General features: G+C 43.7%; 1 protein-coding gene across 2 annotated transcripts in view; it reads left to right on the top strand.

Moving 5' to 3' along the window:
• The first annotated feature begins 2,930 nt into the window (after window positions 1–2,930).
• The window catches only part of ITGA6 (integrin subunit alpha 6), a 96,440-nt gene continuing 74,436 nt past the window's right edge, over window positions 2,931–24,934 (top strand). The window contains exon 1 of one of the 2 annotated variants that reach the window (XM_066575850.1): window positions 2,931–3,350. In XM_066575850.1, coding sequence (XP_066431947.1) covers window positions 3,169–3,350 — 182 coding nt within the window. In that variant the 5' untranslated portion in view covers window positions 2,931–3,168. The remainder of the gene's footprint in view (window positions 3,351–24,934) is intronic. The other variant, XM_066575849.1, reaches the window with a different exon arrangement.

Below are 24,934 nucleotides of genomic sequence, written 5' to 3'. Positions count from 1 at the left end.
AGGCCTGATTTTCCCCGTGGACATGAGGCCTTAAACTGGATTCCACATCGGAAAGTCCACACATGGATTTTGTCCATTGACCAGGCTAAATCCATACGTGGTTTCGAAACTCAAAGCAATGAAAGTCTACCTCAAAACTATGAGGCAACCGTGTGGATTTCAGATACATATCTTTATTGAATTCCATATTGGAAAAATCTGATGTGTATGTAACCCAAGTGAACATAGACTAAAACTCTGTAGAAGAACTGTGGCTGCAAAAAGAATTTGCATGACAAGCAATGAGCCAGGCTGACCTTTTGCACCACGGTCCATGGACCTTTAGCTACACCCCTGTCCCTTAGCTACACTCCACCACCTCTGCATCTCTTGTAAATTCATGCCTGATATCTGCCATCCATCACAATTCTAGTATGTTTGACAGCAAGAATATCGCTCCACACTGCACTGTTCTTGCTGTCAAAATACCAGAAGCCCTAATGGCCAGCTTACTACACAAGTGTGAACAGAGCCTAATGCATGAATGCAGTATCTAGCTCTACTATAATGGCAGAGCCTGCTCTTTCACTTACTGAATGTCTTCATCAAATAGCAGCTTTTCCAATAACATCACTCTTTCTCTTTTCAGATTGGCCACAATGCCTTTAGGTTTGCATCCTATGCCACTGGAGGTTTCAATACGTGTAAGCTGGAGAAAGTCACATATGTTCTTGGAGGTTTTGGTTGCTTCAATGGTTGAATTCTAATTTGCATCTTCTGAAAAGGTTTTGTTCACTTTTATTTTGTTGTCTGCAATGATGTATTTTCTGCAAAGCTGTTGGAAGAGTCTGGCCCATTGTAAGCCAGTGATTTAGTGTTTGCTCAGTAAGGGCTTCTTCAGACAACCGTATTTGCACACGTTTTTGCACACATAAAATATATGAGCACAATGCGCAAAGAATGGAGCTCATTACTGCCAATGCCGGAAGTTTTTTGTGCGCGGAAAAAAGTAGGTCATGCTCTATCACACTGCAACTCCCGGTCCTCTGGTGCCTTCTTTACTTGCCCTGGAGCAGTCACTTGGGTTGTTTTACCACGTGACCGCTGCAACTAATAGGAGGCCGGACAGGGACATTATCAGTGATGTTCCATAAACCTTTATTGGGATGTCTACATTAGAAGCCCATTTGACATGTTTATGGGACGTCACTAGGCCTTCTGACCTGATGACATCACTGGTCAGATGCTAAAGTGGTGGTCTGGCGCCACTATGAGTAAATTACTTTTATGTAGTTTTGGACTGCTGCAGCCAATCACCAACTATAGAAGGTGACTGCTGTGCCAGTGATTGGTTTCAGCAGTCACAGGTCCTGGTCAGCAACAACCAGGAAGGACAGAGTGGTTTTGAAGCAATTTTACATTAGGGAAAACTGCATTTAAAGGGGTTGTCCAGGGTTAGAAAAACATGGCTGCTTTCTTCCAAACACAGTGCCACCCTTGTCCATGGGTTGTCTCTGGTATTGCAGCTCAGCTCCCATTGGTACTGTTGCATCTTGTCTGCACTGCAACTAGGGGTGGAGAAATGGGTTGGCCTGGCTCAGTGACAGGGAAGGGGCAGGTGATGCCCCCAACAATGGATTGGCTGCTGCTCCCTGCACACAGCATGTTGTCAAATCCCGCAAGCTCCAAGGCGCTCCAGCGCTTGCTTGTGCTGGCCAGCTATGCCGAGGGCCCGACTGGAGGAGTGGACTGACAAACAACTGCAAGCCACTCCGGCGCTTCTGCTGGCTGGCTATGCCGAGGGCCAGGCTCACAGCTGTTTTCCGCTCCGGCTCTGTGGCTGGCTGGCTATGCAGAGGACCGCACTAACCGTTGGAGGCTCTGGTGAGGACCAGACTGACAGCTGACACTCCGCTCCAGCGCTGTGCTGTTCGGCTATACTGAAGACCGGAGTGCCAGCAATTCTTGTACTCCTGCTGTGGCGCTGTGCTGGGCGGCTCTGCCAAGGACTGAAAGCAGCTGCTGTTGCTCCTCCGCTCGGGACACTGTGGTCGTCAACCATCCGGCAGTGCTTCCCACCCCCTCCCCCCCAGCGGTAAGGGTTGCGGGTGCTACGGGCCAGCCAATCAGAAGTTTGGGATGTGCAGTTTGCCTCCACCCATTCTGGTGCCCCGCCAATCCCAAGTTGTTGGCGTGCAATTTGTCTCCACCCATTCTGCTGGTGGAGACAAGATGCACCAGTACCGCTCCAATTCACTTAAATAGAACTGAGCTGCAACATCACACACAATCGACAGACAAGGGTGGTGCTGTGATTGGAAGAATGCAGCCATATTTTTCTAATTCTGGACAACCCTTTTAAATCTCTGCTCATTTTGAGCTTAGAGATCCAGTTGGCGGTCTTTTCAGTGATTGACAGCTATTTCTGTCATCCACAGATGGATTTCAGTCACTGATAGAACCGCCTACTGGACCTCTAAACCAAGAAAGAGATAGAAATTAATAAACTACAAGTTATACTGAATTTTTCCCCATAAAACTATGTATCAATCTGCTCAGCTCCTCCTGCTCTATAACATGATGGCAGCACTTTGACAATATGTTCATGGTGACAAGTTCCCTTTAAAGCTTTATTTACTAGCAGGTCCCCTTTAAAACTTCTGCCTATTTAGTATACACAATATACATGAGGTATAGCATATATATAAATTATGTGATCATTACTACCGGCTGCTCAGCTTTGATCCTTTTACATCTGAGGTTTTCAAACATAAGGCCCAGTAAGTGCCCAACCCTGCTGCTCTACCTGGAGCACATGGGCATGACTAGTGAGGTAGCACCGCCTGGCTCTGTGCCCAGATTCCCTGGCAGTGTCTGTGCATTGTGCCAGCCCCTCCCTAGGGTTGTACTGTACATAGTATTATCAGTCACTGCTCACAGTCAAAGCACCTGCTGTAGAGCCCGGAAACTGGGAGAGGAGGGCAGGGCAGGAGAGCCCTGCAGAAGAAGAGACCTTACCCCCAGGCTGCAGACAAGACGGGCGGGGACTGCCGGCTCATATAAAAGCCCATCTCTCCGGAGAACAACGACAGCATTGAGCTGCAGAGTGGGACGGGGAAAGGGCACAGGGAGGGGGGCAGGAGTAACAAGTGAGAGGGTGAGAAATACCACAGGATACTGGGCACACACATGGCGGCTCAGGGGAGGATGGCATGGCTCTACCTGCTCTGCTCAGGGGTTCTGCTTGGCACTGGGATCAATGCTTTTAACCTGGATACTGACAATGTCATTCTGAAGCAAGGAGAACAAGGGAGTTTATTCGGCTTCTCATTGGCCATGCATCGGCAGCTACAACCTGAAGACAAGAGACTGTGAGTGCAAGATTGTATCTTGTTCAGCATACTAATGTAACGGTGTATCTATGTGTGCAGCATTCTATCTTGTTCAGTATATCATTGTAACATTGTAGAAGTGCAACATATAAGTGCAACATTGTATCTGTGAGTGCAATATTGTCTTCTCTGTTTTGGAGATCCCTGGTAGGAGAGAACTGTATAAACATTCTGCTGATTTTCTGCTACCTCTCATCATTTTGTACCTAATAAGAGTGATGGGGATTTCTTCTGGATGATATTTGGGTCATGATCCAAGAGGTCACTGGCAGCTTTGGGATTCTACATATTAGCTAAAAGAATTACTTAAGGGGACAATAATTCTAAAGTTTGCATATTTGCATTTGATTGCTGTTGAATGCAAGCTGTTGTTTTCTGTTATCAGCCATGACTGTAGTGTTAGGGATTATTGAAGAGAAATCTAAATTCTATGCCCCCTTTGATCATTATTTTATCTCGCACACATTATTCATACCTCCCAACTTTTTAGACAACCAAAGAGGGACAGCTGTGTGGTTTATTTTGTGAAGGATCAACCTTTCCCTCTTTTATATGTATGTTTAGTTTCTAATTTACATATTAGCACAAACGTTATCCATATATTAAATGTTTTAGGATTCAAATTGTACCAAATCATGAAATAATATGTAATGTGGGTCTAACATGCAGATAAAGAACAAGAGCTATAGTAAGTTTATTAATAGGAATGTATTACACAGGCCAAAAAGTGGGACATTTAAGGAGCAAAGAGGGACTTCGGTCAAAAGAGAGAAACTTGGAGGAATGTACTTATATTCAGTTTTGAGAATTTGCAGCATTTACATACAAGTCAGGGGTCTGGCTGATGGAACTCCTAGCGACCAACTGTTGTAACTGTGGAAAGTCACCAGTGCCTTTACAGTTCATGTGAATGAGTGATCATCTAATATGTGATGGTGAGGATCTGCTTTGGCTGATAAAAGTGGGTCCTAATAGATCACATCAATATCTATAGTGGACAATTCCTTTGACTGATCATTTTTTTGAGCTGCAGACTATAGGTCAGAATGATGGTCAAGAATACAGAATAAAGTTTTCATGGCTGAATCTTGGTTAGATTGTCTGTAAAATTGCACTTTATATGACTAGAGATTCTAAATACATTCTAGTGACCGGCTGCTGTGCTGAGCGCCTGCATTGTGTCCAGTGTATAGGGAAAGGACACAGATTACTGATTTACAGCACTTTTTGCTCGGTGTCTTAGTGTTTCAAAACTGGTTCCTCTATTGTTTGTTGCCTTTGCCTTTGAACAGCTGCCTAAGTTAGTGGACTTTGAAACTGTGGAGTAAATGATTAAACTGCTGAATAATATATGAAATATTAAGTTGTCTTCATGCTCTTCCAGGAAGACTGGAAAAAGCAGTAACATACAGAGCAAAATGACTCCACAGTATGCAATGAATGGGGGCTGTCAGACAGGACCATAAAAAGTATATTTTGTCACTAATGTACATTCCTAAGGACTACAAGTCTCATCATCTTGCTGCGGCTCAGAGTTGCACAATAGCTAGAAAAGTTGCCAACATTAAAATGTAGTTCCTTGAGTTGTCAGCATCTGATAGTTTGTTAAAAATTTGATTTAGTTATCTTTTGGTTATATCTCTTTGTGGAAGGGTCATGTGGCAACCAATATGGCCACCTTAAAGCTCCCACTGATATTGTCACACAGCTTCCTCACACTTCTGAAGATAATCTTCCAGTTATGTAGTATTGCATGAGTATGTCACTGCATAACTAGGCAGATTTGCCATTCAAAAGTCAGCTGGGTGAAAAAACTGTTGGGGCTGCAATGGCATACATTGGTTGTCATCTCTGGTAAGTTTCCCAGGAAGTGCTGTATCTATGATGATGATATAACTTGATAGGTATTCCAACCTTTTGTGTGTTTTTTTTCAAACCTTGTAAGAAATGGGCATGAAAAGAATTGTAATATCCTCATTGTATGAATTATTGTCATGACCCTGGCTGTTGGTTGCTACTTTTATCTGTCACTCCCACAGATGTAGCAAAGTTTACCTTAATGGGTTGAGATAATTTTCTGTACCACAGTATGTTTACCCTCTCAATAGCCTTTCAGTAGATCTGTTGTGTTAAGATAAAATAACTTTTCAATGGCTTAAGATAACTTGCACATGATGGTATTACAGTCAAGTAAAACTTTGCTACATCTGTATATATTCGCTTGAAGGAATATTCCGAAGACTGAGCAAAACTTTAAACATTTTCCTAACATTTTAACTTATTGCGATTATTCCAAACGTCCATCTAAATCATCAAACTAAACTTCATCTCCCACAATGCCCCATTGCCAGTTACTAATGAGTGCACATTGCCAACTGTACAAATGGTGTCGTTAAAGGGGTTGTCCCGCGCCGAAACGGGTTTTTTTTTTTTTCAATAGGCCCCCCGTTCGGCGCGAGACAAACCCAATGCATGTGTTAAAAAAAAAAAACCGTTTAGTACTTACCCGAATCCCCGCGCTGCGGCGACTTCTTCCTTACTTTAGCAAGATGGCCGCTGGGATCTTCACCCACGATGCACCGTGGGTCTTCTCCCATGGTGCACCGTGGGCTCTGTGCGGTCCATTGCCGATTCCAGCCTCCTGATTGGCTGGAATCGGCACACGTGACGGGGCGGAGCTACGAGGACCAGCTCTCCGGCACGAGCGGCCCCATTCACCAGGCAGAAGACCGGACTGCGCAAGCGCGTCTAATCGGGCGATTAGACGCTGAAATTAGACGGCACCATGGAGACGAGGACGCTAGCAACGGAACAGGTAAGTGAATAACTTCTGTATGGCTCATAATTAATGCATTAATATGGCCATACAGAAGTGTATAACCCCACTTGCTGCCACGGGACAACCCCTTTAATACAGAATTTGAAGGCACTGAGCATGACTGACCATTAAAACAGTGGATACCAATGGCGAACTAACAAGGCTGCTGTCACACCTGGGTTAGGGCTCAGTTCAGGGTTTCCGTCTCTCTGCTCCGTTTTGGTAGGAGAGAAACTGGAAAAAATTGATCCATTTACTTCCATGTCAGGTTTCTGGTTTTTCAGACACCAAAATAGTGCAGTGTTATTTTTCTGTACAAAAAGATGAAAAACTGACAGAATAGAAACAAATGGAAGGTTTTCCATTTTGAAACCCCATTGAAATCAATGGGGAAAAAATGGATCGTTTTTTTTCTATTATATTTCAGTTTCTCATCAAAAAGGGAGCAGAGAGATGGAAGACCTGAACTGAGGCCTGAAGCAGGTGCGAAAGCAGCAATATCTCTGCAGCTTTGTAAAACAAATTATAACATGATTTTACAAACTTTCACTTTGAATCACCGGAATACCCCTTTAAAGGGGATGTCTGAGTTGTAATAAATCGGTACAACACCCTTCCTATGCAATAACATAAGAAATAGTGATATACTCGATTTTCCCCACTCCTGCTAATCCTCCTTGCCGGTGCTCGATCCCCCAGTCTGTGTTTTTAGAGCTGTAGTCCTGCCTGGTTTACGGGATGTCACAGGGGCAGCCAATAGTAGAGCTCAGTGATCTGGTATTGGCTGTAGCCCCTGTGACTTCCCGTAAACCAGGCTGGATTGCAGCTCTAAACAGAGACTGAAGCAGGCAACTGAGCACCGGTGTGAGACACAGCGGGAGTAGGGAGAGGTGAGTATATCAGGGTGCACTGAAAACAATCCGTATCTCACGGTTCAATCACTGGTAGCAACTTTATTTTTTGTGCTTTCACCCCCCCCCCTCCCCCGCCCCTCACATACACAACTACAGATTGAAAAATCACCCAAAAGAAAGCACAAAACACTTTTGTGAATGAGGCGTAATGGAAACCAGTTATAAAGGCTCCTTCAACTTCCTAAAGTTGCATGCGCAAAACACAGACAATAGAACCCATTGATTTCAATGGGTTCACTCACATTTCTGTTTTTTGTGTGTTCATTTCTCTTGAGCGTAAAAAGTAGAATATGGTCTATTTTGTGTGCATTTGCGCACCAAGGGGCCCCATAGAAATCTGGTGGGGGGAGGGGGCAAATGCACATACACTACAAAAGAGGATGTGCGAAATACTGCGCAAAGCTGTGGTGAAAAGAACACATCTGGACATCAATAGGCTAAATAAACTTTTAAATCAGGATGGTGGGGTGTCCGATGCCCATGTGAACATGACTCATGTGCGCAAAAAAGTACAGTAAATGTAAAGAAACCGTGTTCATAGCGCAAAAGCATGGAGCTGAAGAGTGCGCAATTGCACATACGCCCATGTGAAGAAGCCCTAAGGAAGACCCTTGGAAAAATCGAGTCACCAAAACTAGGTTTTGCAGCACCATGAACAGTGATCCTCCAAATTCTGCAAAATACAGGGGTACAGCAGATTCCCTGGTCCGAAGATCCATGGCAGACGTGGTGGGAACATGATCTATATTTACAACTTCTTATTACCGGTATACATACATGTGATTGGACAAGTTAGAGTCCTCTCCAAGCAAAAGTAATTATAATGAAATTTGAATGGTTAATTATCCCTCATAACCCCTACTCCCACTTTGTCCCTGTGGGAATTCTTTAGCGAGTCTCTCTCCCCCATCCACTAATGTTTGCATTGTTCAATGTGCTTGCTTTAGCTTTTCACACCCCAGTGAATCTTCTATGTGTGCTGACTGTCAGCTGTCTAATAAAACATCACTGGAAGATTAGAATGGAAATCTAAGGGAGGTCCGGAAATGCACGTCTGCTGTGGCTTTATTGTGCATTGTACTCGCTGTATGTTTCTTATTATTATTAGTGGTATTCTCTAAATATTTATTGTCAACAAGAAAGTAATCTCAGTGGAACATGTTTAGGCCGGTTTCACATCTGCATCGGAACCTTCCGCCGGAGGTTCAGTCATCGATCCAGCTCAAAGTACCGGAAAAGTGCTCCAAAAGTCTGTTAGCTGGGCAGAAAGCGGGTGGACCCCATTATAGTCAATGGGGTCCATCCGGCACTGTCCAGTTCCATCCAGAGGCGGGGATTCTCCCTTCCTGCTTCCTGAAAGGAGCAAGAAAACAGAATCCCCAACAGTGTAAAGTTTGTGCGAGTGTTAGAGCCTATTCACGTCAGTGTTAGAGGTTCCAATCAAGAGTCTCCATCGCATTGAATTACATTAAAAAACAGACTGAAATAGCACAGCATGTCGCGTTATTTGGTTCTCTAAAGTACTGGAAACCTGGCCAGAAACTAAGTAGACCCCATTATAGTCAATGGGGTCTGTTGAGTACCATTTGGTTATCAACTATGGCTGATGTTTGTCCACTGGGTTCTGCTTTTATGCTCCCATACTGGAGCAGGAAAATGGAATACATAGTGCTAGTGCAAACGAGTGCAACAAATGTCTTACGAGGTGCAAGCCTCCTAATACATTTGTTGTTGTCTGGCAGTACCTGCATGTACCAGACTGAAACCTATGCCAATTACAGCCCCGTTAAAAAGATGAATGAAGCGGCACAGCGCATGCTTCCCCATTTGGTCTCCTTCTCACTGCAGGGGGATGCAGCAAGCCCCCAGTTAGGAGGAAGGGGTCAGTGGGACCCTGCGGTGAGACCTTACTGATCAGACTTTTATCACCTAACCTATGGATAAGTGATAAGAGTCTTCCTGGAATTACCATTTAAATATTCCATCAATGTGCCATCAGTGGAGATCTGACCCCTATTATCAGTAGTACAAAGGGCTGTGGTGCTTGCTGGTATACCGTAAACCATTCATTCTGCTGATATGTGCAAAATCCTGGGAATATGGCAAATTGATGGGCTTCCAAATGCTAAACAAATAAACAATTGATGAATACACTCACTGTAATTCCCACCTAAATCCTGCAGCGAATGTGCACCATGTAAAAGGTAATGAGGACGAGAATTCCCTACATGGGCAATACAAGTGCTACATTCAGGATGCTATTTCTATTGTCACATTTCTCTGCATCTACATTCCCTGCTCAGACACACAGTAGTGCCGTCTTACAATATGGGAGGAAACCCATGCAAACATAGAGAGAACATACAAACTCCATGCAGATGTTGTTTATGGTCGCCTTTAATCCAGAAACCCTGTGCTGCAAGGAAGCAATGCCAACCCCTGCGCCACTCTTATTAGTAAGCATGTAAATGGGATGTGGGAAGAATTAATCACCGATATGGGCAATAGCAAGAATTTATTTTTTGGCTCCCAACAAACAGAATATCCCTGTGAGTAAAGATCCAACTTTTAGATTGATTTCTCAGTGAGTCATTATTTAGAGATACATCACTCTGTGGTCAAAATGTTTATATCATGATCATTATTTATAATGCTAACAGTTTTACAGTTGCAGATCTGTACATGTAGTACCGTAGTATCGGGTACTGCAGCTCAGTCTTCTGATCAAAAAAATAGAAATGTTAATAGTTTATGTTAAGAATAAAATACAAAGTGACTGAACAAAAGAGAAATCAAAATCAAACCAAAACTTGGTGTGACTGCCTTTTACCTTTTAAAGTAGCATCAATTCTTCTAGGTACACTTGCACATAGCTTTTGAAGGAACTCAGCAAGGAGGTTGTTCCAACATATTGGAGAACTAGGCACAGATCTTCTATGGATGTTGGCTTGCTCAAATCCGTCTGTCTCTTCATTTAATCCCAGACAGACACTATGATATTGAGATCAGGGCTTTGTGGAGCCGTATCATCACTTCCAGGACTCCTTGTTCTTCTTTATACTGAAGATGATTTTTAAAGGGGTTTTGTCATTTAAAAAAAAAAAATCAATACTTACCTATTCCTCGCCAGACAGCCTTCTTCAAGCATCTTCTCCAGTCCCTCGGGTCACCTCCAGCCAGCCGGATGCTCTTCTTCTTGTTATGATGCATCCATTCTCGGCATTGTTCTTCCGGCAGGTCAGTGTAGGTTATGTCACTAGTGATGCAACGTTCAATGCCTAGAAAGGAATGCCGATCTACTGCCAAGACTACGCTTGCACGCTGTCTCTCTGCGAGAGTTCATATACTGTCGCAGAGAGACAGTGCAGATGCGCAGTTTCGGCAATAGTTTGTTACTCCCTGCTAGGCTATGAACGCTACGTCACTAGTTATGTAGCATACATTGCCCTGCGGGAAGGGAAATGCCGGTAATGTATGCTTCGTCACAGGAAGAAGAAGAATTGTCCGGCTTGCGGTGAGGTGACTCAGGGGACTGCAGTAGCCGGGAGAAGTTGTAGTAAGCAGACTGACGGGGAAGGAATAGGTAAGTATAGAATTTTTGTTTTCTAATGATAAAACCCCTTTAATGACATTGGCTGTATGTTTGGGTTTATAGTTCCTCTGCAGAATAAATGTGGAGCCGATCAGATGTCTCCCTGGTGGTATTACATGACAAATAAGTATCTGCCTGTATTTCTCAGCATTAAGGACACCATTAATCTTTACCAAATCTCCAACACCATTTGCTGAAATACAGCCATAAGTTTGTGATGAACTTCCACCACCCTTCACTGCTGCCTGCAGACACTCATTATTGCACCGCTCTCCAGCCCTTTTGTGAACAAACTGCCTTCTGTTACAGCCAGATATTTCAGTTTTTTAGTTATTGGTCCGGGGCACCTGCTGCCTCTTTCTGCACCCCATTTCCTACGTTTTCATGCATAGTTGAGTCGCTTGGCCTTGTTTCTATGTCAAAGCCTCCTACACATCTGTTTCTGTTTCAGGTAGTGACTGTATTTCAACCTACATGTGAAAATGATGATCAGTATCACTTGTTTGGTATAATTCATTGTTCATACACCTGACTATAATCCTACATATTTATACTTTGTGTACCTAGAAGGCAAAAAAATGTACATGAAAGCAAAAGGCGGTCACACCAAATATTGATTTTGCTTTAGATTTCTCTTTTGTTCACTTGTTTAGCATTTTGTTAATTGCCAAAAATAAACTATTAACACTTCTATTTTCAGAAGCTTTCTTACTTTGCAGCTTTTTTCCACACCTGCCTAAAACGTTTGCACAGTACCATATGTATCAATGTATGTATAACAAATATTAAAAGATTTGCATCCCTACATTGCAATTAGGGATGAGCGAACGTACTCGGTAAGGGCGATTTCGCAATCGAGCACCGCGATTTTCGAGTACTTCACTACTCGGGTGAAAAGTACTCAGGTGCGCCGGGGGTGAGCGGGGGGTTGCAGAGGGGAGTGGGGGGGGGGAGAGAGAGGGCTCCCCCCTGTTCCCCGCTGCTACCCCCGCTCCGCTGCGCCTCCCCCTGCCCCCCGGTGACCCCGAGTACTTTTCACCCGAGTAGTGAAGTACTCGAAAATCGCGGTGCTCGATTGCGAAATCGCCCTTACCGAGTACGTTCGCTCATCCCTACATTGCAATCTGTCTTTTCCTATTTCCAGAGTAACCCATATAGTATACTGTATGGTGCATTTGCATGTTGGGTGCACAGTGCAGAGTCATTCCTACCTATGTGTATATAGAAGCGGCTATATTGGCTAGTGAGGAATCCGGGGACAACAAAAGGGCAGCGCTATGAATGACTTGTCCTAGTGTTGAGGCCGGCAATCTTTTGTTATTCAACAAGCTTAAGTTGGAGGAGAAAATGCAGACTATTGGACTGAAAAATCCCCCCCCCCCTTCCCCCCGGCACCCCCTATGAAAACCCTAGAGGGTTTATATCTTTCCTTACTACTCTGGGTGTAATGTCAATGTTCTTGCCATAAGAGCCCTATTCCTAAGTACCCTTACAAGGATCAAAATTTAATGAGTTCTTATTTTTATAATCAGCACAAGGTAATATGAAGCTACAACCTGTATAAAGGCACATGGCAAAACCAGCATAATGCCTGGTAATGGGTCGGATGAGGACTGGATGATTGGACTGGAAGTATGGTTGTCATTGAGGAACTGTAAAGAAATGTTCAATTCTGTACAACAGGAATTTCCAAAATGTTGGCAAATACATGTATAATTGTACAAACCTTTCCTTGATTTGAGGGGAGGATAGAGTCTTTGCTGCAATGGCAGGACAATGGGGGAGGGGTGGTCTGAGAATAAAGAGTTGTCTCGCTGAATTGCTTATATAACACAGTCGGTAAAGTTTCTCCTCATTACTAGACTCTTTTCTATTCATTCCGTCTCTCAGTCTCATTATACTGTGAGCTAATTAGTGAGCTTTAGAAATATAATCATGGTGTGGATTTGGCCTAAATGGTGCGGATTTGGCCGCGGTTTTAATTGTAGATCTGCTGCTGGATTTAACCCTTTTAGGGTTGAATTCCACAGCATGATTCTGCAGCATGAATAACATGCTGTGGATTTAGAATCTGTGGATTCGTTGCAACAATTTTCTGCTCCGTGTGAAGGAGATTTTTTAAATCCCTTCCACATGGCTTGTGCTGTAAATGCTGTTCAATTTCCATAGCGATTCTGCCAGAAAAAAATCCCACGGCATTTACACTACAAGCCATGTGGTGGAGATTTCAAAAAATTTATTTTAGGGTGACTACCCACTACAGTTTTTTTTCACTGCGAAATTCGCAGCGTTTTTTTTTTTCTGCAGGGGTCTATGGGACTTGTAATGTTAAAATCGCGATTTCGCGATCACGATTTTAACATTACAAGTTCCATAGACCCCTGCAGAAAAAAAAAACTGTCGTGGGTAGTCACCCTTACACGGAGCACGAAATTTCTGCAACGTATCTGCAATGTTTTTGAAAAACCCTGAGGATTCTAAATCTGCAACATGCTTATTTATGCTGCGGATATTTGTTGCGGATTACAACCCTTGAAATAAAATGGCTAAAATCCGTAGCTGGTCTGCTACAAAAATTATTGCAAAATTCGCACCATTTAGGCCAGTCTCACACGACCAGTTTAGAAATTCCGCGAGCTTTTGATTTACGGTAATACACGGTTCAATGAAATGCATTGAATTGTACAGTACCGCTCACATTAACGTGTTAGAATTGTGTAATGCGGCATGTTTTATTTTACAGCGGATATGCGCAACATGGAGCCCATTGTTCTCTATGGTAATGGATATACCCGCAGCCCATACGCATTTACATTGCATATGGGCTGTGGGTATTCGCGTCATCGCTAAGCAACGGCGTGGGAAATATAAGTACAAAAAAGGTGTACTGCACATGACCGCCTGCATGAGTACGCGGTCATGCGCAGTAAGTTACGTGGCCGTACGCAGGGTCACAATCGGGCTCACAGCTGGAATTCCGCAGCGGATTCTGCATATGGCCGTGTCAGCCCAGCCTTAGGTGCAGATCAGGCCAATGCAGCTTTGCGGCATATTTGCTGCGGGTTTTCCGCTATGGAATGCCTGCCGCAAATATGCCAAGTGTGAAGGTGGCCTAATAGTAAGCAAAATATGGGGTACGTTGCTAGTTGCCCAGGGCCCCATTTCATGTAAAAGCATCCCTGATGCCATATTACGGAAGACATTATTCAATCGGCTGCATGTAGCCTTTCTTTGCTTGACTGCCCGATGACCAGTAACGGATGCATATATCTGCAATATACTAAGAATCCAAAGTTAATGTAACCGGTATTGATTGAGTCCTGTAGAGGTTTTTGAGCATAATGAAGGTTTCTGGCGGCACTGAAAGGAACCTCTCTCTGCTCCCTATTAACCTGCTGTAAATGTTTATGAATTTCAATCTCGCATTCCATCTGACAGAGCCGAATGACTTATATTGGCTCCAGAGCTATGATTGCTACAGAAATATTTCTGCATTCTGCAGGGTTTAGTGATTTACTACTTACCCACTGTATAAAAATCTTTATGTTGCTTGATTTATGCTGTATTAATCCCCTATACCCAATGCATGTTATGCTGAGTCCTGGTGTCAGTGCACACTGTTCATTATTGGGTGTTGCAGGAAGCTTTGGTTTCTCTTTGAAGAATGTGAAGGTTATGCTCTTGATAAAACTTCTAATAGTTTAGCCAAGACATTTTTGAAATGTAGATAAGGACAAATGATACTTAAATGGTCATTTGCTGTGTAGAGTTTCCGCATTTCTATCCAGGGTAGTCTGATGTGAAATTAATCACGCTTGCCTTTGGACCTATATAAACCAAAACAAAATGAAACATTTTTTCCTAATTAAATTTAAATAGTGAAGAATATTCAATTTTCCTAATCTGCTTTTGTTTTCGGATTGTAGATTTTTTTTATTCTGTTGTCTATGACTATAGGGCAGCTATCTTGCTTGATCTGCAATTAACAGCATTTAGAGAGATGATTTACAGCAGCGTCATAAGGGAATTGATGCATCATGCAGTAAAGATTATCTGAAGCATTGACTTCTATAGGAAATTGTTTTGAGCATGTGCCTTATGTAGAAGTCATTGTTCAGAGGGCAGGAGGTGAGCTGTGACCATCACTTCTTGTGAATGGTAGATCCTGTGTTATCTGTGTATAGGTGTTATCTGTCATTGTAACTTTGCCTGTGATGATAATGAGATGAAAAGTGTCCTCTACAGAACAGGAAGTGTCAGACTATTATTAGGCTAAAGGCCCTTTTATGCACAACAATTATCGCTCAAAATGTGCTTAAAAGCCATCCTTTCAGCGATAATCGTTGCATGTGAATGTGTGCCCATTGTGCACTTACCGTGCACTTTTTGTCCAACGCTGAGCTCAGCTCAGCTTAAAATATGTCGTCCCTGATAAGCGGGACCAAACGCTGAGTTCTCCGCAGGCAGCGCTGATAACATTCTTTCAGCAGCTGACCCGCTGGAGAACAATAGCGATGTATGTAGAGAACAGACCACCTGCTGTTCTCTAAATACACGCAAATTAAGCTGGTTATCTTCTAATGGGCTGGTTAGCTCATTAGTAGCTAATGCAAAATGATCGCTCAAAACTTTCGGTTTCTTACGAATTTTGAGCCATCATCTGTGTGTGTAAATGGACCTTTAGTGGTCAATGTAAAAAGTGCAAGATATTAGGATTTAAAAAAAATATGTATAGATCATGACATCGAAAATTAAAAAATCATTTAAAAAATCATTAAAGGGGTTGTCTGAGTTAAAGGGGTTGTCCCGCGGCAGCAAGTGGGTCTATACACTTCTGTATGGCCATATTAATGCACTTTGTAATATACATTGTGCATTAATTATGAGCCATACAGAAGTTATAAAAAGTTTTATACTTACCTGCTCCGTTGCTGGCGTCCTCGTCTCCATGGTTTCGGACTAATTTTCGGCCTCTGATGGCCAAATTAGCCGCGCTTGCGCAGTCCGGGTCTTCTGCTTTCTTCAATGGAGCCTCTCGTGCAGGATGCCGGCTCCGTGTAGCTCCGCCCCGTCACGTGCCGATTCCAGCCAATCAGGAGGCTGGAATCGGCAATGGACCGCACAGAAGAGCTGCGGTCCACAGAGGAAGAGGATCCCGGCGGCCATCTTCACCGGTAAGTATAGAAGTCACCGGAGCGCGGGGATTCAGGTAAGCGCTCCGGTAAGCTTTCTTTAGGTCCCTGCATCGGGGTTGTCTCGCGCCGAACGGGGGGGGGGGGGGGGGGGGGGTTTGAAGAAAAAAAAACCCGTTTCGGCGCGGGACAACCCCTTGAAGTAAAACCCTCACACCCCAAGCCTGTAAAATAACAAATTAGCTGATACTCTTCTCTCCCCGCTCTTCCCCTGCTGCTGGCTCAGGTTTCCCTGGTCAGCTCCTCTTTACAGGCCGCAGTCAGCCTGAGCAGTCTACAAACAACCGCTGCAGCCAATGACAGCGCTCGGCAATGATCGCTGAGTGCTGTCATTGGCTGCAGTAGACAGTTGTAAACAAACCTGTAAACAAACACAGAGGAAACTGGAGCCAATGATGGGACGAGCGTGGAGCAGAGAGAGGTGAGTATTGGCTGATTTGTTATTTTACAGCATGGGGACCCGGTGAGAAGGCTTTACTTAACTCAGGCAACCCGTTTTACAATTCTTTAAAAATTTGTGAAACAAAACAAAAACTTGATGCATGAAAAAAGTTGTTTTCTGATGACACCCTCCCTTTAATAGTTTTGCTCATACCTGCAGTCCACTTGTTTCACATCAGTAGATTTTTCCCAAAACATTGGGGTCTGCTGACGGATCCCATTGGAGATTAGACGATCAGCTGTGCTGGATTTTCCATTCATTCCTCTTTTTCTTCCTGGTGATGTCTGGTTGTTCAATCTGTACCTGCATGTATCAGGGGACAACAAATGCCACCTAGACAACTTTCAGCTTTCTAATGCCTATGGTCATATTAACGCTGGCCTGTACATCCATATGAGGTGCTGATTACATAATGTATACGCATTTTGGGTGGCAATGGCCTATTACAGAATAATGGAAACTGACTATTTTTTTAGCTGTCCAACCGAATCTAGTAGGAAGTTTCAAAGCATTGCTATCTCGAACTGTGCCATTACATCACTATGATGAGAAGGTTATTATGGGAACAGGCAATTTTTCTAACAAATCTCTGGCACATTGATGCAGATATGGGTTCTCTTATCAGTGGGGTCAGGTTAAATAAATACAAAGACAAGAAGAATATTGTCCAGCCAGGACATAAATGAAGTGTGTCTAATCTTGTCTACACATGCCTAACAGACCTTCTAGTGAAGATGATGGGTGCTAAAATAAAGTTTTGCAGACCTAAATAAGGACATTTAAAGGGGTTGTCTAGTTGTAAACTATTGATGATCTATCCTGAGGATAAGTCATGAATAATGCATAAGTGGGAGTCCACTGCCTGGGACCCCTGCCCATCAACTGTTTGCCAGGCCAACATGCTTGTGCACTGAGCTGATTTCTGCAAAAAGCAGACAGCTCTGTTCTTAGTGTAGTGGCCAGGCTTGGTATTGCAGGCAAAATTCTTATTCATTTCAATAGTTCCATGGGAATACCACTATACTAAGAACTGAGCTGTCTGCTTCCTGCAGAATTCGGTTCAGTACACGATTGTACTGGCCCAGCGAACAACTGATCAGCAGGGGCCCCAGGCAGCGGACCCCAGTCAATGTACTATTGATGAATTATCTTGAGAATAGGCCATCAATAGTTTACAACCAGACAACCCCTTTTAAGGTTACCATATACATTGAAGAAATGTTGGCAGAACCCATCAAATTCAACATCATCGAATTCAATGGCCGACTATGTATTGTTTAACAGGATATCCCAACTCTCCTTCATGGGCAGATGTCAATGGAAAAAAAGGATTGGCCAGTTGGATTTCAGCATGCCTAATTCTTTGTTCTCAAGGGAGAGAAGCTGCTAATAGAGGTGTCTGGCGACGGCTATTTTCCCCCTTCCTATTGAGAACAAATGCATGCTGGGCTGAGAGTGCATATGTATTGGGGGGTCAAGAGGAATAGCTGTGGGCCAAACAAGTGTTCAGCTAATAGCTATATGAAGTGTTTGAGATTTTCTACCTGTAATACATCGAAGCGTGCTTTTAGGCAGAACAATTATCATTCGAAAAAATTGTTCAAATTAGCAAGTGAACAATAATCGTTCAGTCTAAACGCAGGCCTACAACCAAACGACAAATAGGAATCATTTGCTTTTAGTTTATCATTCATTGTATGTGGGCATAAAACCATCGTTGGCTCATTTGCTTATTGTTTGGTTAAAACAGCAAATGTGAAAGACTGAGCGATTCTCGTATGAATGAGCCAACAATGCATTTGTCCATCTAAACAAGTTGCACGAGACCGAATGAGCTAGCGGTGATGTCACTCGCTCGGTTGGGAGGTGGGAGACGCCGCTGGACAGCAGCGTCTGGGGAAGTGTGATCGGCAGAGCCAGGATACAAGGCCCAACTCATGTGAGGGAGCCGTGGAGAGTGACAGCGGGGAGCGGACAGCAGTGGAGCATTGATGGGAACAGGGGGCAGACACGCCGTGGAAAGTGTGAGCGCCAGAGCCGTCCCGCGAGGCACACCTGCGGCATGTGGGGAAGCGGGGAACCTAATCTATGGAGCCGGGACACGAGGCACATCTGCGGCATGTGGGGAAGCAGGGAACTCTATCTACAGTCCACAGCAAATCGGGAGCTATGTGGCATGACAGGGGCGTTCCTCCATGCAAGCCCGGTTAAACCCCTAGCTTCCGGTGGTGACAAGGTGCAATAGTAGACAGTTTATAAAAATAAGCTAGGTGGAGATCTAACCTAAGGGACCCCACCATTGTCCAAGAAGGAGGGGCCAAGTCTCTGCTGTCCTTCTCGATAGACTTGAATGAAAGAATGAATGTATGCACTTTATGGAGAGGGAGAGTACAAACCTGTCCTACTTTTAAGTCAAAAATAGGGAATTTGGCCACTTGTTCGATTTCACCTTAAGTGTATGTGCCTCTTATATACGTGTTGTTGCATTTTTAACATGTGAGTGTCATCAGAGTGAAACGCATTTTTCAAAAGTATTCAAGAAAAGGAAGGAGGTCAAATTGATGTAATTTAAAAAGGTACAGTGAAATTTGTTGTTGCATAACTTTTTGCTTGTGTTTTGAGGATGTGCCAATAGCAGTTCTGCATGGGAAAAGTGCAGTTATATAGTAACCCCTCAATTATCACTAATAATGGAGGGGCGTCAGCTGCTGACACCCCCACAAGTGCGTATCACCTCAATCCACAGTATTCTGCAGGTAGCTCTGGTTTCAGCTTATTATAGGGTAAACAATAGCTATTAGATGACACAATTGCAACTTGAACTAACCGTATCCCAATTTGAGCCACAAAGGACTGCCCCATCAGGCACAATAATATAAGGTTTTTGGACATCTTAGGTTGAAGGAATCCATTGCGAAATTATTTTCCAGAAACATAATTATTGATTCTTTCCAAGTTCTGGCTTTCAGAAGTCTGTGCTTTTACAATTCAGAAGGATTAATTTATTTCCTGCACTATGTGTTGCACATATTGTTTGGTATTGGAAATACTATAAAATCCTTATGGCGAACTATGAATAGTAAGATTCCCGTAACTGTGGCTAGTAAAATGTCTGCCTCTGATTTAAATGCATGTAACTATTTAAAGCAAGTTATGGATTATCAGTAGGGATGAGCGAACGTGTCCGTTACGGACACATCCGCACCCGGACACCGGCTTTGCCGAACACTGCAGTGTTCGCGCGTAAGTGTCCGGGTGCCGCCGGGGGGCGGGGAGATGCGCGGCGGCGCGGGCGGCAGTAGCGGGGAACAGGGGGGAGCCCTCTCTCTCTCCCTCTCCCCCCCACTCCCCGCCGCACCCCCCCGCGCTGCCACGGCGGCCCCCGAACTTTTTCGCCCGAACACTGAAGTGTTCGCAAAGTTCGGTGTTCGGGCGAAAAAGGGGCGGAGCCGAACGTGTTCGCTCATCTCTAATTATCAGTCATTATTGATGACATCTTGCTATTGTGATCTCCTATTTAAGCATTGCAAATCAATTTTAGCATTCTTAACATGCAGATTGTAAACCAAGGAAACCCCAGAGATACATACGTTACAATCGTTTACATGGTTCGCGCATCGTGATAACTCAATTCACAGCATTGTAGTTATCAGAACGCATTAAACGTCAAGGTAACATTTGCTGTATCCTTACAAAGCTTGACATACTTATTTATTACTTTCTCTTAAGTGTTGGCATGTGTTAATATAATAGACAATGGGGTAATGAAAACTAGTTTCAGTCATTCCATTATATTGATGGTTTGGCCACAACATATCACAGTGTTATGCAATTTAATAAAAAGAAAAATTCTAGAAACGTTATAATTACATGAGTCTGTAATTGCAACATTCCTAAGGTTCTCCCCCTTCCCCGTATTCATGCCCAGATTAATGCCCAATCATTAGAGTGAACCATCTATTTGGGCCACAATTGAAGAAGCTGAGAAGTTTCCTTTAGCCCTTATTGAGGGCACTGGCTGAATTTTAAATTGAAGTTCGTCAATTCATATATTTCCTGGAAGAATAACTGAGGACTGTAACAACACCGAGTTCTAAGTAAAGATGCTACAGCACTGATATTTTATGGAGATTACCACTACTATTAAAACAGACACGTCAAAAGTCCTGACAGCTCCTCTTTAAAGTACAACTGAAATAAAACCCCTTTACGACTGACTCCATTTTATGGATACCACCCACACATAGGCCTCCAATCAGTAATCCCATTATTAACCACTCCCTCCATATCTGGGACTCTATAAAGTACTCAGGGAAGCTGCTATCTCCCCATTTGCCTCTTATACCACTTTTGCATAACCCTATGTTACTGCCAGGAATGGAATCACCCCAGTCGTTTGTGAATTGGACGAAATTAGGCCTCATTAAACTATACCATTTGCTTTCAACAGACGGATCCATCCCCTTTCCTATCCTACGGGAAAGATTTAACTTACTGCCCTCAGAAATCTTCCCATATCTGCAGCTAAAACATTTTATATCCTCTCTCCTTAAAGGGGTTGTCCCGCGAAAGCAAGTGGGGTTCAGCACTTCTGTATGGCCATATTAATGCACTTTGTAACATACATCGTGCATTAATTATGAGCCATACAGAAGTTATTCACTTACCTGCTCCGTTGCTAGCGTCCTCGTCTCGATGGTGCCGTCTAATTTCAGCGTCTAATCGCCCGATTAGACGCGCTTGCGCAGTCCAGTCTTCTCCCTGGTGAATGGGGCCACTCGTGCCGGAGAGCTGGTCCTCGTAGCTCCGCCCCGTCACGTGTGCCGATTCCAGCCAATCAGGAGGGTGGAATCGGCAATGGACCGCACAGAGCCCACGGTGCACCATGGGAGAAGACCCGCGGTGCATCGTGGGTGAAGATCCCGGCGGCCATCTTACTAAGGTAAGGAAGAAGTCGCCGCAGCGCGGGGATTCGGGTAAGTACTAAACGTTTTTTTTTTTAACACATGCATTGGGTTTGTCTCGCGCCGAACAGGGGGCCTATTGAATTTAAAAAAAAACGTTTCGGCGCGGGACAACCCCTTTAAGAACACAAGCTCTCCACTGACCCTAGCTCCATTTGAGAGATACTGTTATAAATACCCGCACGTAAGAGGCCTCATTTCGCAGATTTACTCGGATTTGGTGCATTCCTCTTTTCGTACACAATTACCATATGTAATGTGCTGGGAAAAGGACCTCGGCGAAACACTCTCTGAGGAAGATTGGATTCAGATATGGGAGTCTACTAACAGTACCACCAGAAATATAGTAATGTTAGAAACCTAATTTAAAGTTTTGCTCCGCTGGTACCTAACCCCAGATCGAGTATCCCATGCTATACCAGGGCGATCTCCCAACTGTTTCCGTGGATGTTTAACCTCGGGAGATATGCTCCATATTTGGTGGTCCTGTTCTTGGGCTAAGAGGCTATGAATTCGAGTCTACTCATTAATATACTCAGTCACAGGCCACAACATCCGCAAAAACTCTTGGGAGGCACTTTTAAATAAACATATAAATAATATTCCCCCTGACTCTAGGAAGATAATCTCTTTCTTTTTTCTGGCCACGAAGCAAGTTATTGCCCATTTGTGGCGCAAAGCTTCCCTGGATTTTACTGAGGTCAAACCCAGGATGGACTGGTACCTAATAAATGAAAAGCTGACCTCCATTCTAGCCGATAAGCACAAGAAATTCTTAAAAATATGGTCCCCATGGCTAGATTACTCCTGCGCCTCGCAAAATAATAGATTCCTAACCTCCCTCTGTAAAAGAGAATAATAATAAATACTTACCTTATTATTGCTCTATAGCCCAAGACTGCCCCCGGCAGGTCCACCCCATGGGAAAAACTCCACCTGTCTCAGAAACTACCCCTCCCCCCTTACCTATCTTTCCTAATTCCTCCCTATTTCCCCCTAAATCCAGGTTAGGCCCTGGCCAGGCCGTTCGTATTCTGTTACTTTTAATTAACAGTCTAGTTTCAGGATTGGGCCGGGATATAATAAGAGAGGGCTACTTCAAAAGTTGCCTACCAGATGTGTTTTCTCTTCTCTCTCCCCCCAATCTATTTCTCTACAAATTGTGCTTGTTACATATTAATGTGACTGTAATGCTATTCAGTTAAATGTCTATTATACTGCTGTAAAATTTGAAAATGTCAAATAAAATCACAGTATTAAAGAACACCTGTACCTTCTAAAAACTTTTGACATGTTATAGGGACATGTCAAAAGTTTTCATCGCTGGGGTCTGTCTGCTGGGACCCCCACCATGCAAGAGAAGGAGCCAGCTGAAGCACTCATCCGAGTGCTGTCTCTGCTTGCTAGCTGAAGACGGGACCATAGACTTTTTATTGAGCCCATCTTCGGTTAGCAAGCAGTGACAGCACTCAGATGAGCACTTCAGCTGGCTCATTGAGGCCTCATGTCCATGGGGAAAATCAGGCCCGCTGCGGATTCTCCATGCAGAATCCCGCGGCGGGTCCCTCCTTTCCCGCAGACATTAGGCTAAAAAGAAGATTAAACTTACCTGTCCGGACGCTGTGGATCTTCCCTCCGTCGTGGCTGGATCTTCTTTCTTCAGCCCAGCGGATGTGCTCGGCACGCCGGCAGTGTGCCGCGCGCATGCGCCGGGCACTCCCTTTTTTTTAAACTCCTGTTCTTCCGCACTATCTCGCCGGAGAGCAGAAATTCAGGTACGGGTGTGCCGTGGATCCGGACGGCTTCCATAGGCTTCAATAGAAACCTGCGGGAGACCAGCACTAAAATGGAGCAATTCGCGCTTTAGGGGAAAATGACATCTGCAGGTATTTAACTACCTGCGGGTGTCCAACGCATCCCTATGGGGCGCGGATCACGCTGCGGGAAAAACGCTGCGGATTCTTAATTTTATTTTAGCAGTGGACATGAGGCCTAATTCTAGCAATCGGTGGAGGTCTCAGCAGCTGGATCCCAAGGATCAAAACTTCAGACAAATCCCCCTATGATATATCTAAAGTTTTTAGAAAGGGCAGTTACACTTTAAGGCCTCTTTCACACGGGCTACAAATCTCGCCACAAAATCATTGCTACAAAACGCATGTATGTGAAGCCCATGGTTTCCAATAGCTTCTCTTACATGAGAAATGTTTTGTAGCCTGAAAGAACCCATTGGAAACCATCGGCTTCACATACATGCATTTTGTGGTGAGATTTTGTAGCCCGTGTGAATGAGGCCTAAAGCTGATCTCCCATTAGGATCTTTTGTGGAAGTGTTAGAAGACTCTGGACAACACGGTACACTGACTGTAAAGATGAAAAGCCTTAAGGACGACCCAGTCTTCGGCAATCAATCATAGAAAGAAAAACAGACTGCAGCATATCTCATGTGACCAAAGAAGAGTTAACCTATTCTATGGATGCTGCTGTCTTCTCTCTATAATATATGAAGTTGCATCTCAGGGTACTGTATGAAAATATGATTTTTCTAGATTTTACCTTCAGCTGCCATAGGTTAGATACAGCCTTGTACTCAGGCTAAAGGTGGCCATACACATTAGAGAGAAGGAAGTCTAAACTCCTTCTACAAGCTAGCTATGAGTATAATAAGAGGTCAGGAGCATACCTAGCTAATGTAAGAAAGAAAACGCAGCACAACTAAGGCTGGCGATACATGTCAGATTAAGATCATCCAAACCCACTAACCTTGGTCAGATCAGCTAATATAATGTATATTTTGACCTCCCAACGATCATTTAGTGTGTATGTGGCCTCCCGATTCTCCCTGGATGATATGCGGATGAGCATGCAAGTTATTAGGACATACATTCCCATATGTTTGCCTTTGCATTACCCCACAAGGGAACCCACCTATTGATTGCTGTTATATAAAAAAAGGCAGAGGAAGGAGCAAGCTATTATTTTTCGAAGATCTGGTAAATTTTCCATTGCACAGATTATTATCAATTATCTGTAATTTTATGATGCTGGTGGCACTTAATCGACTGTAAAATTTGGATAATTGTTCAAAGAGTCTGCTGACTCGAATGACTGTAAAACAACATCTGGGTTGTATGCTTGCCGCATGCTCTTTGTTTTGTGAACAGAAAAAAACACAGACAACATGTGCGCTGGAAAATACTGCAAATCCGTTGATGTAGATGGAAATGTGTGTTTTATCTGTGCAGACAAGGACTGGAATGTTTTCACAAGAGATACATCTCAGCATTATCTCCTATGTCAGGTTCTTCTTTTGTGTTGGTGACTTTGTCTTTATTTAGTGCATTCCGTCCGTCCTCTGTACTGGAAATTCCTTTTTTCCATCATTGTAATTGTTTTTAGTACAATGTCACCATTTATGGAATCATATGTAAAATATGCAAACAACTTGTGCCACCACATAGTTTAACTATTGTTTGAACATGGCTATAAATATTAGTTTAATGTACTGTTCCGTACATTAGTTCCGGAAACTATTTTTATGTCTTTTTATGTCAGATTTCACATTTCAATTCTATAATGAATGCATAAAACATAATGGAGCAAGTGCGGCATTATTTTGGCACACTTGTCAATGAATCCAC

The sequence above is a fragment of the Eleutherodactylus coqui genome, chromosome 8 (assembly GCF_035609145.1).
Source record: "Eleutherodactylus coqui strain aEleCoq1 chromosome 8, aEleCoq1.hap1, whole genome shotgun sequence".
Taxonomy (NCBI): domain Eukaryota; kingdom Metazoa; phylum Chordata; class Amphibia; order Anura; family Eleutherodactylidae; genus Eleutherodactylus; species Eleutherodactylus coqui.
This window is presented reverse-complemented; position numbering and strand designations above follow the sequence as displayed.